The sequence below is a fragment of the Talpa europaea genome (genome assembly GCF_964194135.1).
Source record: "Talpa europaea genome assembly, chromosome: 4".
Lineage (NCBI taxonomy): Eukaryota > Metazoa > Chordata > Mammalia > Eulipotyphla > Talpidae > Talpa > Talpa europaea.
In genome coordinates this window covers 49,668,278-49,688,429 of record NC_140070.1, presented here as the reverse complement: position 1 = coordinate 49,688,429, position 20,152 = coordinate 49,668,278, and the positions used below count along the sequence as shown (strand labels likewise).

General features: G+C 36.3%; 1 protein-coding gene across 2 annotated transcripts in view; it reads left to right on the top strand.

Annotated features, from left to right (window-relative positions):
• Positions 1-747: 747 nt before the first annotated feature.
• CEP70 (centrosomal protein 70) overlaps positions 748-20,152 on the top strand; it is a gene marked incomplete at both ends in the record, with an annotated part of 51,332 nt that continues 31,927 nt past the window's right edge. The window contains 5 exons of one of the 2 annotated variants that reach the window (XM_084232027.1): positions 748-828; positions 9,177-9,267; positions 9,372-9,495; positions 9,808-9,988; positions 17,250-17,419. In XM_084232027.1, the coding sequence (XP_084088153.1) occupies positions 814-828; positions 9,177-9,267; positions 9,372-9,495; positions 9,808-9,988; positions 17,250-17,419 (581 nt within the window). The remainder of the gene's footprint in view (positions 829-9,176; positions 9,268-9,371; positions 9,496-9,807; positions 9,989-17,249; positions 17,420-20,152) is intronic. The other variant, XM_084232026.1, reaches the window with a different exon arrangement.

The window sequence follows — 20,152 nt, the reverse complement described above, 5'->3', positions numbered from 1 at the left end:
TAGCTACACTTTTTTTCTTGGATACACTTTATTTCTTGTTTTGATCTGATAGCTCTGGCCCAAACCTCTTATACTAAGTTAAATAGAAGTGGTGACACTGGGCATCTTTGTCTTGTTAAGAAGTTTTCCACTGTTAAGTTTTATATTGGCTGCTGATTTGTAATATGTGGTCTGTATTAAATTGAGGTAGGTTCTTTCTATTCCCTTCTTATTTAGAGTTTTTATAATCAGTGGTGCTGAATCTTATCAAATGCTTTTTCTGTATCTTTTGATGTTATCGTATGCTTTTTATCTTTTATTGCTATGATATATTTCTTTAATTGATGTTTATTAAACCACCCTTGCATCCCTGAGTAAATTATACTTCATCATGATATATAATCCTTGTGATGTATTGTTAAATTCAAATTGTTAGTATTTTGTGAAGATTTTGCATCAGTTTATTAGCATCAGGTGCTTTTCACATCTATTGATAGTTAAAGCAAATGGTTTTTTTCTCTGTGTAAAACCACATTTTTTTAGTAGAAGAGAACATTGATAGATAGGGTTTAGTCTAATTGTACTTAAAATTGGCTTCTGAAGAAGTCCTAGAAATTTTAATATACGAATGGCTATATTGCTCTCCAAGTGTAATGGGTTTCTTAAAATATAGCTTCTTTTGACATGTATTATACTTTTTTCTTTTTAACTTAGGTAACTCAAAATTCTATATTGCCAACATCTACTTACCAAAAAATTACTGATTCTACAAAAGAAACTATACCTCCAGCAGCCTCTAAAGCCCAGGAGTCCAGTAAATCATCAAACAGACTAATGACTGAAAAACAGGTAAATTTGAAATATTTTAAGCCACTGTTTCTCTCAGTATTTGCCAAAATATCTGCAAATGTAGAAAATATTACTTTAAAAGGATAACTTAGTAAAATAATTTTGGGAAATACTAAATTAAACTCTTCATTGAAAGATTTTATTTTTATGCATACAAGAACTGGGGTGCAGGCCAGAGGTGCGGGAGGTGAGAGGATTCACCAGAGTCAGAGTGGAGAGCAGAACAGGAGGATTGGCTGAAATACGCTGCTGAGGGGAACAGCAGCCAGACGGGAGAGATCGGCTGTGCCATGTGGGTCAGCTCTCTGGGCAAAGATTGAACTCATGTTGCAATGGCTGCCGATAGCTTGATAGTGCTGAGACTTCTTAATCCCTTGTGCCACCAGGGAGGTCCCAGAACTAAAGACTCATAATGATTTCATTTAAGACTTCACAATGCTGGGGGGAGCAGGAACCCACACCGGGGAAGACCGGGCGCACAGGAAGTGCGTCCTGCATTGCCATTTTAGAACAGGGACATTTCTTCAGTAAAGACTACTTGAAACCAGCAGAAGGCTCCTGGAGGAGCCAGAGGTGAGCTGGGAAGTTCGCCCACGGCCCCTTCTGGCCTGCAGTCCGAGCCCAGAGTGGGAGTGGGAACCCACTGTCGGTGCAGAGCAGGCACGTAGGGGAGCGTGTCCCTGCATTGGCATTTTAGAACAGGGACCTTTCTTCAGTAAAGACTGCTTGAAACAGACAGATGGCTCCTGGAGGAGCCAGAGGGGAGCGGAGAAGTTCACCCAAGATGCTGGCCGTACCAGCAACACAGTGTCCCAATGCATACGGCAAATTAGAAAACAGACAATAGGGAGTAGAAGAACCACACGCAACCTAGTAACTCCTCAGGAAAAAAGCACACCACAAAAAGGAAACCACCCCCCAGATTGCAACGACAGTAACTTGGAAGAACTTCTGAGCCTTCCAGAAAGAGAATTTAAAATTGCCGTGATTAAAAAACTGACAGAAGTCATAAAGGAAAACAATGATAAGGGAAAAATAATCAACGATCAGAAGAATGAAATTGAGTCCCTAAAAAGGGAAGTAAAAGAAATGCAGGAGTTCAAAGAATTAATGGAGGCACTAAAGAACTCTGGGAAAAGCAATGAAAGCAGAATAGATGAAATGGAAGAACGAATAAGTACTCTTGAAGACACAAATAAAAAGAACCAAAACAGAAAAACAAAGAGAAGTACAAAGGAAAAAGACAGAAGAAAGACTTCGAGAACTATCTGACTCCATGAGGAAAGGAAATATAAGAGTTATAGGAACACCAGAAGGAGAGGAGAGAGACCTAGGAACAGAGAAAATATTTAAGGAGATAATTGAAGAGAACTTCCCAAATGTGAAGGAGCTGAAAATTGATATACAAGAAGCAAGAAGAACACCACACTTCCACGACGAAAGGAAAAATACAGCAAGACACATAATAGTAAAGCTCCCAAGAATCCAGGACAAGGAAAAAATAATGAAGCTGACAAGAGGGAAGAAACAGATAGCATTCAAAGGAAAACCAATCAGGCTGACATCAGACTTCTCCGAAGAAACACTACGGGCAAGGAGAGAGTGGAGGGACATAGTCAACAGACTCCAAGAAAACAGATGCCAACCAAGAATACTCTATCCCGCAAAGCTCTCCTTCCTCTATGAAGAAAGAATAAGGACCTTCCCAGACAAACAGAAACTCTGGAATTTCATTATGACTAAACCCCCATTCCAAAAAATACTACAAGGAGTCCTAAAGCCAGAACCTCAGAGGGACGAATAACAACGAAAGAAGGCCAAAAAAAAAAAAAGTTATTAAAAGAATAGATAAGTAAAATCAAAGGAAAGGCAAACACAATGGCAAATACAGATGCTAACATATCAATAGTAACTCTAAATGTAAATGGACTAAACTCTTCAATAAAAAGACAGAGTTGCAGGCTGGATTAAGAAACAAAACCCAACCTTTTGCTGTCTCCGGGAAACACATTTTGCTACAAAAGATAAAAATAGACTCAAAGTTAAAGGATGGAAAACAATCCTACAAGCAAATGGACCAAAAAAGAAAGCAGGAACAGCTATACTTATATCAGATAAAACAGATTTCAAACTCAAAAAGATAAAAAGAGACCCCAACGGTCACTATATTATGATCAAGGGGACAATACTTCAAGAAGAAATAACACTCATTAACATATATTCACCAAACAAAGGAGCACCAAAATATATCAGACAACTATTGTCATCTCTGAAAACAGACATCAGAGAAAACACATACATAGTGGGAGATTTCAGCACACCACTATCAACAATGGATAGATCAACGAGACAAAAAATAAGTAAAGACACTAAAGCTCTAAATAAGGATCTAGAGCACTTGGGCTTAACAGATATCTATAGAACACTAAACCCCCCAAAAAAGGAGTACACATTTTTCTCAAGCACACGTGGATCAGTCTCCAGGATCGATCACATACTGGGGCACAAGACAAACATCAACAGATACACCAAGATCGAAATCATACCAACCATCTTTTCTGACCATGAAGGCATCAAACTAGAAATAAACCATAAAAAGAAGGCAAGGCACTCTCCTACCTCATGGAGATTGAAAACCACACTACTGGAAGACCACTGGACTAATGAGATCAAAGAAGAAATTAAAAAATTCTTTGAATTGAATGAGAAGGAGGACACCAATTTCCAAAATGTATGGGATGCAGCAAAAGCAGTAATAAGAGGAAAATATATAGCAATAGAGGCTCACATCAAGAAACAAGAAATAACTCAAAGAAACAACCTAATCTCGAAGCTCAAAGATCTAGAAAAAGAACAACAAAAAAAACCAAAACCAGTAGAAGAAAAGAAGTAATAAAAACCAAAGCAGAAATAAATGAAATTGAAACTAAAAAAACAATCCAAAAGATCAATGAAACCAAGAGCTGGTTCTTTGAAAAAAATCAATAAAATAGACAAACCCCTAGCCAGGCTCACAAAGGAAAAAAGGGAGAAAGCACAAATAAACAGGATCATCAATGAAAGAGGAGAAATCACAATGGACACAGCAGAAATCAAAAGAATAATCAGTAACTACTATGAACAGTTATATGGAAACAAGTTCAACAATCTAGAGGAGATGGACAAATTCCTACAACTCTACAATCACCCAAAGCTAGATAAAGAAGAAGTAGAACACCTAAACAGACCAATTACAAGCAGCGAAATTGAAATGGTAATCAACAACCTCCCCAAAAACAAAAGCCCAGGACCTGATGGATTTACATATGAATTCTACCAAACATTCAGAGATGAATTAGTGCCTATCCTTCACAAACTCTTCCAAAAAATTGAGAAGGAAGGGACAATACCAAACACGTTCTATGAAGCCAACATTACACTAATACCAAAACCGAACAAGGACAACACAAAAAAGGAAAACTATAGGCCAATCTCCCTAATGAACACTGATGCAAAAATCCTCAATAAAATTTTAGCTATCAGAATCCAACAATGTATCCATAAGATAATTCACCACGACCAAGTAGGATTCATGCCAGGGACACAAGGATGGTTCAACATCCGAAAATAAATCAATGTTATCCAACACATCAACAAAAAGAAATATAAAAACCATATGATAATATCAATAGATGCTGAGAAAGCTTTCCACAAAGTGCAACGCCCACTCATGATAAAAGCCCTTGAAATTCTTGGGATACAAGGAACATACCTCAACATCATAAAGGCCATATATATATGACAAGCCAACAGCCAGCATCATTCTCAATGGTGAAAAGCTGAAAGCATTTCCATTAAGATCTGGAACAAGACAAAGATGTCCATTCTCACCATTGCCTTGCAATATAATACTGGAAGTCCTAGCAGAGCAATAAGACAAGAGAAAGACATATAAGGAATCCAAACAGGAAAAGAAGAAGTCAAACTATCACTATTTGCAGATGATATGATAATATACATAGAGAACCCCAAAAACGCCACAGAAAAACTAATTCAACTCATCAATCAGTTCAGTAAAGTGGCAGGATACAAAATCAACATGCAAAAGTCAGTAGCCTTCCTATACACAAACAATAAATCTGAAGAAGAAGAAATAAAAAAACCATCCCTTTTATTATCGAAACAAAGAAATCAAATACTTGGGAATAAATCTAACAAAAGAGGTAAAGGACCTATACAAAAAAAAAAACTATAAAACACTGTTAAAAGAAATAGAAGAAGACACAAAGAAATGGAAAGACATCCCCTGCTCATGGATTGGAAGAATAAACATTATTAAAATGGCCATCCTACCAAAAGCAATATACAGATTCAATGCTATTCCAATCAAAATTTCAATGTCATTCTTCAAAAAATAGAACAATTATTGATGAAATTCATATGGAATCACCAAAAACCCCAAATAGCCAAAGCTCTCCTGAAAAAAAAAGGGAATGGCGGCATCACACTCCCAGACTTCAAACTATACTACAAAGCCATAATCATCAAAACTGCATGGTATTGGAACAAGAACAGACATACAGACCAATGGAATCGAATAGAAAATCCAGAAATAAACCCATACATTTATGGTCAAGTAATCTTTGACAAAGGAGCAAAGAATATGCATTGGAACAAAGAAAGTTTGTTCAATAAATGGTACTGGGAAAACTGGGTCACTACATGCAAAAGAATGAAGCTTGACCCCTACCTCACACCATACACAAAAATCAACTCAAAATGGATTAAAGAACTAGACATAAGACCTGAAACCATAAAATACATAGAAGGAAATATAGGCGAAACACTACGTGATATACACATCAAAGACATCTTTACAGACACATCACCCAAAGCAGTGATAGTGAAGGCAAAGATAAACAGCTGGGACTACATCAAATTAAAGAGCTTCTGCACAGCAAAAGAGACAATAACAAAAACAAAGAGAAACCCCACCAACTGGGAGAACATTTTTGCACACAATACTAATGATAAAGGACTGATCACAAAAATCTGCAAAGAGCTGATGAGACTCAACAACAACAAAGAAAATAATCCAGTCAAAAAATGGGCAGAAGAGCTAAAAAGAAACTTCTCTGAAGAGGAAATGCAAATGGCCAACAGGCATGTGAAAAAATGTTCAACATCACTTGTAATCAGGGAAATGCAAATCAAAACTACCATGAGATACCATCTTACACCAGTGAGAATGGCACATTTTGAAAAAACTAGCAACAACAAATGTTGGCGAGGTGTGGAGAAAAAGGAACTCTCCTGCACTGCTGGTGGGAGTGCAAACTGGTCCAACCACTATGGAGAGCTGTGTGGAGATTTCTGGACCTACTAAACATAGAGCTTCCATATGATCCAGCAATTCCACTCCTAGGTATTTACCCAAAGGACACAGAAACATCAATTCCAAAGAGCATCTGCACCCCTATGTTTATAACAGCACTGTTTACAATAGCTAAGCTTTGGAACAACCCAAATGCCCAAAAATAGATGACTGGATCAAGAGGATGTGGTACATATACACCATGGAATATTACTGAGCATTCAAAAAAGATAAACACATGCAATTTGCAGCAACATGGATGGCACTGGAAGGGATCATGCTCAGCGAAATAAGCCAGAAAGAAAAAATACCGGATGGTCTCACTCATAGCAGGAATCTAGAAAACTTAAATAAGGGACCAGGAAAATGAATAACTATAAGAAAGTGAAAATCAAAATCAACCAAAAACTATGAACCAGAGACACTCTATGGGGGGTGGGGAGCGGGGAGCTCAGGGATTGGGGTCAAAATAAGGGGGTTGCAATTGTATGGGGACTACAAAAATAAAATTTATTTAAAAAAAAAGTCAAAAAAAAAAAAAAAAGACTTCACAATGCTACCAGTCTCTAAAAGGAGATGTTAATATACTACATTTCCTACTTACTTAACACTAGTGTGATCAACATTTAATATTCTGCAGCACATGTTTTTGAAAATACCATTCTCAATTGTTTTCATAATTTGAAAACAAATTATGTTAATCTATCTTTTAAAAGATGTCTCAAGGAATAATATGTATAATTTGATTATTTGAAATGTAGCACATTATTTAGGGAACATTTTGTTTTTGAGTCAGACATCCATTGAGATACCCACACAGAGCTTTTGGCTCCTAAAATAAATAACAGCAATAATTTCAGTTTTGTGTCTGCTGTGTAGTTAATCTACCATGTGGTTAGTCTTTGTGACCAGAAGGCCTAAAGCATAAATAAGGGAATAGTTTGTGGGAGGGAGGGAGAATTATAGAAAGGATAAGAAAAGGAAGAAAGCCAGCAGTCAAAAGGAAAGATTTATTTGATGTTGTAATTGTAGTGTTATTAAAGATTCATCAGGGTAATTGGTTCCTTTTTTATCTTGAGAGATTCTTTAATGTTTGAGTGACACTTGGATGTGAAGCGTAAAACTTAATTTGGACTTTGTCTTTTGTCTGCATTATTAATCTTTGACAGTGCTTACATACTACACCACTATTAAAAATGTATAATGAGCTTCCCTGGTGGCACAGGGGGTTTAGACACAACCTATGAAGCTATTTGCAGCCACTGCAGCATGAGTTTGATCCCGGTCCAGGGAGCTACCCACATAGCGCAGCAGACCTCTCCTGACTCACCCGCTGCTCCCCTCAGCAGTGTATTTCAGTCAGTCTGCCTGTTCTGTTCCCCACTCTGTCTCTAGTGAATCCTCTCACCCCCAGACCTCTGGCCTGTACCCCAGTTCTTGTGTACATAAATAAATCTTTTAAAAAATGGTATAAATTGTACTTTTTATATTTAAGCCATGATTGAAAATTTCCTCAAATTACATTTTTACAAATACACATTTTAAAAGCAACCAAAGTGCACCTCATACAGTCATTTCAAAATTGATCATTGTGCTTACATTATTACAAAACTATTATTATCATGGATTTAAATATGTGATTTTTAAAAATCATCTCTATTCTTGCTCGTTTTTTATGATTTTATTTCCTTCATTGTTTTATTCACTTAAATCCAGAGAATTAGAGTTTGCCTCTTAGATTATGATATAAATGTGTATTTGAATTAGGGATATAGACTTCTGAGAGTGATTCAACTAGAATCAATTACTAGATGAACAGACTCCTTTTTCATACTTGGGCTTTTTTTGCTCATTATGCAAATTATGGGCTCTGACCAGTTAAGTATGTTTTGATTATTTTGTGACACTAGTCATTGTTAGGGACACATCTTTCTTTCTCTTTCTTTTTTTTTTTAGAGATTTATTTATGCATACAAGAACTGGGGTCTAGGCCAGAAGTCCAGGGGCTGAGAGAATACACCAGAGACAGAGTGGGGAGCAGAACAGGTGCATTTACTGAAATATACTGCTGAGGGGAGCATTGGGGGAGATGGGAGAGGCCTGCTGCGCCATGTGGGTTAGCTTCCTGCCAGGGATTGGGCTTTGAGCTCATGCAGCAGTGGCTGCCTGCCAATAGCTTAATAGCGCTGAGACCTTAATCCCTGTGCCATCAGGGAAGCCCGACACATTTCTTCACTTTTAATTAATATAGCCTAGTTTTATGCTGTTTATTTTGACTGAGGCATGATCTGCTTCAGTTACATCAAAAATTTGAGGTCTGTTTGGCTCACTGGAGTTATAAGGCCTTTTTGTTATTATTTTATCCTGGATTTGGGTAATGGAATTATTTGTGCTTAGTTACAATCTTCTAGTTTCCTAATTTTGTTAAAAGCAGTAACATCTATCAAGATGTGGTACATATACACAGTGGAATATTACTCAGCAATCAAAAAAATAAACTCATGCAATTTGCAGCAACATGGATGGAGCTGGAAGGGATCATGCTCAGTGAAATAAGCCAGAAAGAAAAAGAAAAATACCGGATGGTCTCTCTCACTCATAGCAAGAATTTAGTAAACCTAAATAAGGGACCAGGAGAAAGACTAATTATAATAAAGTAAAAATCAAAATCAACAAGCAACTATAAGTGAGAGACAAACTACCAGGGCGGAGGGAGGAGGGGTGGAGAAGGAGGGATTACGGTCAAAATAAGTGGGGTGGGAACTACATGGGGACTATAACCAAGATGAAAAAGCATACATTGTGCAAAAATGAAAAATGATGTAAAAAATATATAAAATAAAAAGCAATAACATGTTTTAATTTTAATCATTCTGTGGCCATAAAAATTCATATAAAAACTTTTGGAGAAAAAGTTCTGTTTTCTGAAAACAAAGGAAATTATATATTAGAAGGTACATCTTCATTTTATATTTTTCTCCTTTTGTAATTGTAGCAGGAAGAAGCAGAATGGGAAAGTATAAGTGTTATGTTGATGACGCATGGCTTAAGACCTTTATCTCTAGTCAAAAGAACAGATCTTAAAGGTAATCTGATCCTATTCTTGCACCTTACAGTAAAAAGCTTCCTTTTTCTTTATTTTTTTTACCTTACCTTTGTTTTTGCTATCTGTTACATTTTTAAAATGTAGATCTCATCATTTTTGACAAACAGTCATCACAAAGGATGAGACAGAATTTGAAAACATTGATGGAAGAAACAACACGTCAACAGAATATGATCCGTGAGCTCATAGAAACTAATCAGCAACTTAAGTAAGAAAATGTAAAAAAAATCTCTTTTGAATTGTTTGTGTATAAGTGGTATGCATCCTAACTATTAACTGCCTTTGGAAGGAATCTTGAAATTTTATATTCCTTTTAATTAAAAATATTTTCATTAGATAAATCAATTGGTAATAGTTTAGGTATAATGGGGCCCTTTATCTTGTAAGATGGAAATTTTAAGACTGACTACAAAGAAATTTTAGAAATTCATTTAGAAATTCAAAGAAATTTTGATGAAAATGTTTGTTAATGTGATTTATTTTTATTATTAATGGGGGGAATATGTATGTCTTTTATTAGAAATGAACTTCAGCTAGAACAATGCCGAGCAGCAAATCAGGAACAACGAGCTAATGACTTGGAACAAATTATGGAGAGTGTAAAAGCCAAAATTGGTGAATTAGAGGATGAATCCCTAAATAGGGTTTGTCAACAACAGAATAAAATACAAGACCTTCAAAAGGAGCAGAAAGCTTTACAGGTACTGAGTTATAAAGTACTTACTTACTTGATAGTGCTAAAACAACTCATCAAGACACGGTTGCTTGATTCAGTGGCCCTTACCTACTTTATCTGTCAAGGAAGGTTTCCTTCCTTGAAATTTTTTCTTTGCTTACTTTTTCAGAATATCCTTTCTTCTGGTTCAACTTTTATGGTCATTCTTTATGTCCTTTGTTGCTGTTTCTCATCTACTTGTTTGTGTTGGAATTCCCCAATACTCCTTAAACCTTTTTAACTCTCGTGGTGATTGTCAGTCTAATTCATAGCATCTAACTTAAATCTGTATCCCACACCTCTTCCCTTACTTCTAGACTCATGTCCTGCAGCCCATTTGATATCTCTGTGCATGTCTAGTAGGCATCTAGAACTTGTCTAAAGCTGAGTCCTGAATTTCCTCCCCAAACTTTTGTCTCTTGGTCTCTGCTGTGATCCATGTCCCCTTCATTTCTCTCCTGCTTAGTTTCTGAGCTTTCAACTTTTCCTTTTTCAGTGTTCTGTCAACAGTAGCCTAGTACCTTCCAAAGACTTCCCCTTTTCTTTTAGAGGAAAATCCAAGAATCTTACCATGACCTCTAGGGCAAATTTCTGTCTATTTTATTTAAGATTAAAAGAGTGTTGTTTTATTAGTAGTAGTGGATGCTCAATAAATATTTGAATTACATTTACTTGACATTTATATGGAATATGCTTTGTGATTATGAGTTATTTTGTTACTTTTTAGGTAAATAGCAATATTAAAACAGTGAATACTTAATTTCCTATTTTAAAAAACTTTATTGGTGTTTATTGTTATTAAAAGAAATAAGGTTTTTGTAGTGATAAACAGTGTTATTTGAGATATTACAGATCTTTACAAAGAGTACATCATTATAAACATTAAATTTTTACTTTAAAACAGTTTATGTTGGCACAATGCTATATGTACCTGTACCAGTGATACAGGCTGCCTAAAAATGACATCTAATAATGCAGGGTCTGTATGTATGTTCCTTCAGTTTATGTTGGCAGCTTTGGTAGGATGGATGAGCTAATATAAATTCCAGGGGTCCAAGAGAATCAGGTATAACTAGTGAGTTTTCTGGTATGAGGATAGAGGTAGCTGGTGTTCTGCCCTCATTTGGGTTGCTAGCTTGGGGTGGGCAGTGCTGGATCTGCTGCTGTGATCCTAACTCCAGAAGATCCTATCATTCTTTGATGGTCAGAGCAGTTTGTTACTCATTAGTTAACAAAATACTCTGCCATTAGAAAGTTATATTTTTAGGTTTGCTGTATAAGGTTGTTTTCATCATGAATGGTACATTATAAAATTCCTCTAAAAAAAAAGGAAGTTTAGAAAATTTTCTATGTGTGCTTGGTTTTGGCTTGCTCTCAGATATAGAACATGTGGTAACCTGAACCGCTTTAACTGATCAACTTACTGATGTGAGGATGCAGCCATCAGGAGCTCTGACGGACCTGGCTCCTTGGCTGGCAAGTTGTTGAGGGTGGGGAAGACCAGTGTTCTTTTTTTAAGAAAGATTTTCCTCTTTTCAAAGAGGTTGATGCATATATAATTGCAAAGTAAGTTAGAACATCAGACTTACAAATTTACCGGGGTTTTAGGGACTTCCAAGAACAGATGCTTGAGGGTTCATTGGTAAGAGGTGACTTGAATGCAGCAACAGATTTTTCCATCAAGCAATTCCATTTGTCAGAAATTATTTATGGTGTTACAAACTTTTTGTTTTAGGCCCCAGATATTTGCTACTTAGCTTGTAAATTGGTCAGAGGAGGTCTCATGTTCCAGTCTGCAATGGAGTGGGACAGATGGAATTGAAGATTAGGGTGTGGATACCTGGTGTTGGGAAAGCATATCATGCTAATTTGATCAAATAAAATTAGGTGGTTGGTTTTTTTTTTTTTTCAGTCCTGAAAGGGTACTTTTTATAAAGGTCAAAGAAATTGACAAACTGAAGGTATTGGGTGCCTCTCAGTGTTGCTTGGTTGCCCCATTCTATTGCAGACTAGTCATACATCTGGTTCCACACTGCTCGATATGTGCTTTCTTGGGACAAAAGGAAATGCCCCTAGAGAATAATTATATCACAGTTAAGGCACGTTCTTTTTCTGGTATACAGCCATTCCCAATTTCATTTTATTTTTTATTTTTTTAAAGATTTATTTATTTATTTATACAAGCACTGGGTACAGTCAGAAGCGTGAAAGGGTGAGAGAATTCACCAGAGCCAGAGTGGGGAACAGAACAGGCAGACTGACAAGATAAACTGCTGAGGGGAGGAGCGAGTGCGGCAGGAGAGGTCTGCACGCCATGTCACCGGTGGCCAGGGATCAAACTGGTGCTGCAGAGGCTGCGGGCAGTTTTGCAACCCAGCACTCAACCACTGCGCCACCAGGGGAGGCCCCATTCCCAATTTTAGAATGGTTTAGTGCAGCATCTTTTGCAGTTGGGAGAAAGGAAACATTGATTTCTTTGTATGTGGCAAAGAGGTCAGGGAAATCAACAGATCTTTGACAATGTTTTGCAAGATTGTTGGTGAAATGCAGAAACCAAAAGACAATATTGTATTTGTAGTTTCTATTTCTGCAGTGCAGTTTCCCTTTATACTTAGACCAGTGTGTTGACTTCTTTGAATATAGTTTTATAAACTTTTGGGCACTCTTAAGTTCTAAGCAGATAAATTCTTTTTAGTTTTAAGTCACTGTGATCTGTATCAGGATATAATTCTCCCTCTTTGCAAGATTGATGGTGCTAGGGAATACATGGTTCAGGAATTGATTTTTAGTAATCTTTCAGTGAAGAATAAAATATACATTCTTCTCAAAATCAAATGTTACCTTGTGATTTTTTTTACAGATTTATTTATTTATGCATACAAGACCTGGGGTACAGGCCAGAGATGCGGGGGGTGAGTGGATTCACCAGAGACAGAGTGGGGAACAGACAGACTGAAACACACTGCTGAGGGGAACAGCGGGCGAGGCAGGAGAGGTCTGCTTCGCCATGTGGGTTGCTCCCTGGACAGCTGGGGATCGAACTCATACTGCAGAGGCTGCAGATTGCTTCATAGTGCGGTGCTTAACCTCTTATGCCACCAGAGAGCCCCCCTACCTTGTAATTTTTAACTTATTCCATGACAGTGCAGCAATTAGTTTCACCAGTCCCCATCTTAAATTATTGGAATTTAATTGAAGTACTTCAATTCCATATTTATTTTTTATTTTTAAATATATTTACTATTTAAATTGAAATAACATTATTTCTCTCCTGTTTTTTAAATTTTTAAAAGGCAGGAATTATATACCTACTGCCCTAATTCTTTTTTTTTAAATTATTTATATACACTTTATGTCATTATTCTTTTTTTTTTAAAGATTTTTTAAATTTATACAAGAACCAGGGAACAGGCCAGATGCGCAGGAGGGTGAGAGGATTCACCAGAGGCAGAGCAGGGAACAGAACAGGCAGACTGACGAAATACACTGCTGAGGGGAGCAGCGGGTGAGGCAGAAGTCTGCCTGGCCATGTGGGATTCTCGCCAGCCAGCCAGGATCTAACCAGCGCTGCAGAGGCTGCAGACAGCTTCACAGCACGGCGCTCAACCACCTGCGCCACCAGGAGAGGCCCCATTATTCATTTTTTTAATGATGATGATTTTAAATTCTCTATCTGGCTGGTAGAAAATTTACTCCATGTCATTGTTGTTGAGTTCTGGTGGCTGATTTTTCTTTTTGTAGTGTTTCCTTCCCCTGAAGGCTTGCTTGGTTATTTGTATTTTTCCTTCTCCCTGTTTGTTTTCTAACTTATTCTATGCGTTGGGACACTGTGCTGCTGGTACTGCAGGCATCTCTTCGGGGTGCTCCTTCTGGAATGTCAGGGATTTGTAGACTGACTCCAGCAGTATTCATGCCAAAACTCCACAAAGGTAGTAATGCTGCGAATATGTTGATTGGCGCTGTCTCTGATGATCCCCTCCCTCTGTATTTACTCAGTTCCAGAGGGGGATGGTGCAGTCCCTAGCTTCCAACAGTGGCGCAGGGGCTGAGCACTCCCGGTGCCGGCAGGTCACCCTGATAGCCCCACTGCCCTAATTCTTTTTTTTTTTTTAAAGATTGATTTATTTATGCATACAAGAACTGGGGTACAGGCCAGAGGCGTGGGGAGAGGTGAGAGGATTTACCAGAGACAGAGTGGGGAACAGAACAGCCGGATCTACTGAAATACACTGCTGAGGGGAGCAGCAGGCGAGCCAGGAGAGGTCTGCTGCGCCATGTGGGTATCTCCCTGGCCGGGGATCGAACTTGTGCTGCTGCAGTGGCTGCGGACTGCCTCCTAGGTTGCGTCTTAACCCCTTGCACCAACAGGGAGGCCCTGCTATGAACATTGATATACAAAATCTCTTCCAGTATCTGCTTTCAGTTTTTTGGGTATATTTCCAGAAGTAGAATTGCTGGGTCATATGGTAATTTTATGTTTAGTTTTTTAAGGAACTGCCATACTATTCTCCAGAGTGTCTGTACCGTTTTACATTCCTGCCAGCAATGCACAAAGCTTCCAGTTTCTCCACATCTTCACTTACATTTGTTTTTTGTTTTTTCTACATTAGCCACTCTAATGCATGTGGAATGGTATCTAATTATGATTGTAATTTGCAATTCCCTAATGATTAGTGATAGACATTTTTTCATTTGTTTATTGATTGTCTTGTATCTCTATAGAGAAATGCCTCTTCAATTCCTTTCACTATTTTATAATCTGATTTTTTGTTGTTTAGTTGTAGGGGTTCATTATTTATCCTGGTTACTGACTTTCTATCAGATATATTACTTATGAAAAATTTCTCTCATTCGTGGGTTTTCCTCTGACAATGTTCTTTGATGCGCAGAAGTTTTTATATTTTTGTCAAGTCCAACTTGTCTATTTTTTCTTGTTGCTTTTGATGTCATATTCAAGAAATGATTGCCAAATGCAATGTCATGAAGCTTTTGCCCCATATCTTTTTTAAAGAGTCTTATAGTTTGGACACTATATTTAGATCTTTGTTCTATTTTGTTACTTTTTGTATGTATTATGAGTCCAACTTCATTTATGTTCTCTTAGGTAGCCAGTTTTCCAGACATTTTTTTGTTAAAAATAGTCTGTTCTGTCCCCACTTAATAGCTTTGGCACCCTTGTTAATTTACCATATATGTGCAGGATTATTTTTGTAGTCTGAATGCCATTCTTTTGATTCTATATCTCTCTTTATTCCAGTACCGCATTGTTTTGATAACTATAGCTTTGTAATAAATGTTGAAATCAGTGTGAGAGTATTAACTTTTTTCTTTTCAAGATTGTTTTGACTATTCAGGGTTACTTGAGATTCCAAATGAACGTGAGAGTGAATTTTCCTACTTCTGCAAAAATGTTATTGGATTTTGAATAGGGATTGCATTGAATCTGTAAATTGGTTTGGGTAGTATTGACATCTTAACAACATTAAGTTTTCTAATTTATGAACTCAAGATGTTAATGAACACAGGAATTATTTCCTTGTGTCGTCCTCAAATTTTTTCCAGTAACCTTTTGTAATTTTGAATGTATAAATCTTTAGCCTTCTTGGTTATGTTTATCCCCAGCTATTTCTTTTTGATGCCATTGTAAATAGAAGTGTTAATTGTTATTAATTTCCTCTTGGATTGTTCACTGTTAATGTGTAGAAATGTGTTTGGGTTTTGTGTTGACTTTGTGTCCTGCTATTTTGCTGAATTAATTTATTCCGACAGATTTTTGTTATGGAATTTTTAGGGTTTTTTTTTTTTTTTTACATATAGTATCAAATTAGCTGTGATGATAGATAATTTTACTTTTTCTTTTCCAAATTTGGATACTTATTATTTTTCTTGCCTGTTTAGAACTTGCAGTACTGTGTTGAAGGGAAGTGGCAAACTCGGGCAACCTTGCCTTAAGCCTGATCTTAGAAGAGAAGCTTTTAGTCTTTCATATCATTGACTATGTTTGCTGTGAGTTTTTCAAATTTGGCTTTTATTATGATGAAGTGGTTTTTTTTCTATTCTTAGTTTGTTGGATGTTTTTATAAATGTGTGTTGGATTTTGTTGAATGCTTTTTCTGCACCAATTGATTTAATTTTCCCCCTTCATTTCATTAATATGGTATATTACCCTTTAATTTTCATGTTGAGCTAGTCTTGCATTCCAGGAATAATTCCCACTTTGTCATGATATGTAATTCTTTCAATATGTCACTGAATTTGGTTTGTTAGTATTTTGCTGAGGACTTTTGCATCAGTGTTTATAAGGGATGTTGGTTTGTAGTTCTCTTGTATTGGCTAGTTTTGGTATCAAGGTAATGCTTGCCTTATAGAGTGACCGAGTTGTTATGTGGTTGATTCTTGTATATTGACCTTATATCATGCAACTTTACGAAGCCTGTCTTTTATTTTAGTTTCATGGCTAAATTATAGAAGAGGTGAAACTAGCACCCATGTCATTTGACTACAAAGGCCCTAACTGGCTTCCAGGGTGGGTGGAGATAGACTATCAGTCCTGGGTGTAACTGATGGTTATTGGGGAATGGTATGGTACCAGAAGCTAGTCCTCTTTTCCCTGAGGTTCTCTATCAGCACACTCAGCATTATAGGCAGGTGAGTATGTGTTTAAACATGGCATCTTCTTCTGAAAGTAGTATGTTCTAGTAACAATTGGGGATAGGGTTTCTTTCTGAGCTTTATGAAAAATATATTAATAACTGTGGTGGCACTGTGGACCATGAGTTTTCAAAGGGCAGTGAAGGACAGAAGTAGGAAATTGAGTAGCCAGGCCAATGGTATTTCACTGAAGGTAGAAGAGTGTCCAAGATTTATGTTCCTTGTAAAAATCCTGAATTATTGATGACATAAGAATCTTAATTCCTAGTCCTTTCCTGATTACTGTTTTCTTTTAAACCTACACATAAAATTATATCAGTTTTATAGAGATTTTTAAATTTGTTATGAATTAGTGATGATCTTGTAATGCAGTGATAAAACTCTTAATAGCCATGCAACTATAAGCATTGTATTCCCACACTTTACAACTATTTTGCAATTATGACATATTAATGCTCCTGGAACTTACACCCAATTAAAAACAACCTCAATACTGAAGTTCTTGAGTGAAGCAGCTTGATAGAAACTGTGAAGATGTCTTTATGTACGACATTGTTAGGACATCATAATTATGTTTCTTAAAAAATTTCTTGCAGGATAAATGTCAGCGTTATAAGAAAAACCGAATGGAACAACAAGAAACTATTACTTCTTTGCAAAAGGATATCTATAGATTAACAAAGGCGGACGAAGAACGCATTGCCACTCAAAACAGAGTGTTTTCCTATCTCTGCCAAAGAGTTCCTAATACCATCTTGGATAGACAGTAATGTTTACTACATAAATTAATATGTAGCTAGATGCTGGATTCATTATTTTTTAAAAAACTGAATTTCTTTTGTCTTGGGAATAGCTAGCTCTTATAAATTGGAGGAATTTTCTCGTCCCTCTTCTCTGCTTTTTTTTTTTTTTTTTTGTCATTAACATGTCAAAGAAACTGGTCAGTTGTCCGGGAGAAGTACATGGTATATTTGTCTATTTGCTTTCTTATGTCATTTAGTTTACTCTTCTGTTTACTGTATTTCTTCTAAGCCAGAAGTTTGTGGTAAATTTAGATTCGAGTATTTTTGGCAAAATTTAGGCATGGTAATTGTGCTATTTGAACATCAGGAGGCACATAATGTCTACTTGAGCCACTCTTGGGGTGCTAAGATTGTTCAGGAGATTAAATGGAAACAGTCTGACCCTTCTATTATCTTGCAAAATGGTGATTTTTTTCAATTCTGCTATTTTCCTTTTTTATTTTTTATTTTCTGGATTCCTCCCATTAAAAAACCAACCTTTCCTATTGACTAGGGACTATTAATAATATTAATAATAATAATAATAATAATAAATAAATGCCCTGGATTCCGCCCATTAAAAAACCAATCTTTCCTATTGACTAGGGACTATTAATTAATAATAATTAATGCCCTATGTGGTTTGTTACAGAGAAGGTAGTATCAGCACAATCAGTGCTCAGTTCTTTCATCTTAATCTCCACTCTTTAAAGAGAGGACTTGATACCGTGGTGATTTCTGATGACAAGCAATAAGATTGTTTATTTGTGGCTTGGTCCCTCTCTCTCTTTTTTTTTTTTTTTAAAAATCACTCATGGGTTTGCAAATAAAGCTATCCTCTCTCTGATTATTGGGAACTTTTTCATGGTAGTACTATATTTTTTTGACTGAACTCTATTAATCCTTGTTAAATTTCTTGGTTTTAGGCAAGAGTGTACATCTTGTACCTTTTTTGTCCTAGAGCTTTGTTGAAGAATGGAATCATATATGTTAAAATGAACATTAAACATTTTATTTTTTCAAAGATTATTTATGCATACAAGAACTGGGGTATAGGCCGGACGTGTGGGGGGTGAGAGGCAACAGAGTGGGGAACAGAACAGGCGGATTGACTGAAATACACTGCTGAGGGGAGCAGCAGGCGAGTCAGGAGAGGTCTGCGCCATGTGGGTTGCTCCCCGGCTGGCCGGGGATCGAACTCGTGGTGCAGTGGTTGCAGATAGCTTCATAGTTTGCATCTTAACCCCATGCGCCACCAGGGAGGCCCGAACATTAAACATTTAAAATTAAATTTAAAATTAATTACACATTACTCAAAAGGAGTTAGGGTTCTTTTAAGTCAGAAATGATGACTCAGAGACCACAGTTTGGGTATTGGAGTTGCTTATTTATTATACGCTGTCATTGACATCAGACTTTTCCAGTGGAGAGTATTTGGAACTACATTCTGGGGTGGGCGGGTGGGGGGGGGTCAATTTTTTTTTTCTAGCTGTAGATGACATTATAGGATCTCTGATCTGATTTTAATTTTTAACTCTTTCACACTGAAAAATTTTATTACTAAGGACATAATTTTTATTTGCTATATCCTGTAATATGTAAAAATAGTTTCAAGATAAAAATACCAGAATTACTGCTAACAATAGGCCTCCTGAGTGAAATTTAAATTTCTTTACAAGGATCTTTAACAATATATATTCCAGTATGAATAATATATTCCATTATGGATAGTTTTCTATGTGTGTTTGTGTATCACCAAATGATCAATAATATGCAGTTAAGTTTACTTGTTTCAATTTGTTTTCAATTTCAGGGAGTACTTTTTAATTATTTACTTTTGAATATATATGCATTTCTGCAATTCCAAAGCCAAAACAATAATTACTTAAATTGTGTTTTCATTACTGTCTCCTTAACCTTATTCCTTACCTACTACTATCCATGTTTCAGGTTATCTTTAGCAAATACAAGCAATATGGATATTCATACTTCCTCTTTTTGCAAGAAGTAGCATTTATTTTTTTCACTTTACAGATACAGACTTAATGCATTTTAACTAGCCTCAGTACTTGCATAGTAGGATTTAGTATCTTTACTAATTAGGTATTTCTATTTTAATGTAAAAATAAATGATCTCTTATATACATTATACCAGCTAAACCAAAGACTTTTTTGATAATTGAGAGAATGCATACGTATATATACACATATATACATATATATAGCAGATGCTCCAATAATGTGATTTTGTTCCGTGTTGCTTTGTTATGTTAATGAGAAAGAAACAATCCCTGCCCATGTTGAGCAAAATGATATTATTCAAAGACCTGCCTTCATTATACATCATTTTGCTTAAAGTTGTTTTCAAGAACCTTTCCATAACATCGAGTCTTACTACATATCTACACATACAGTTTTCATCTTTTTGAAGTAGGTGCAAGGACAAAATAAAAATAAACTATAATGAATAATTACAATGACAGAATACAGTGAGAATAGGTATGAATAAGAAGTAGCAAAGAAAGAATAATAGGGATAAGAAAGAAAAAAAAGGAAAGAGAAAGATAAATCCTGTAGGAGAAAGAAGATAGTGAAGAGGTGGAGGGGGGATAAAAACAATTAGAATGAATTTGAGAGGGCTAGAGAAAGAGTATTGAGACATCTTAACCATTTGCTAAATGAATTCAAACTAGGTATGAATTTGTGTGATCACCTAG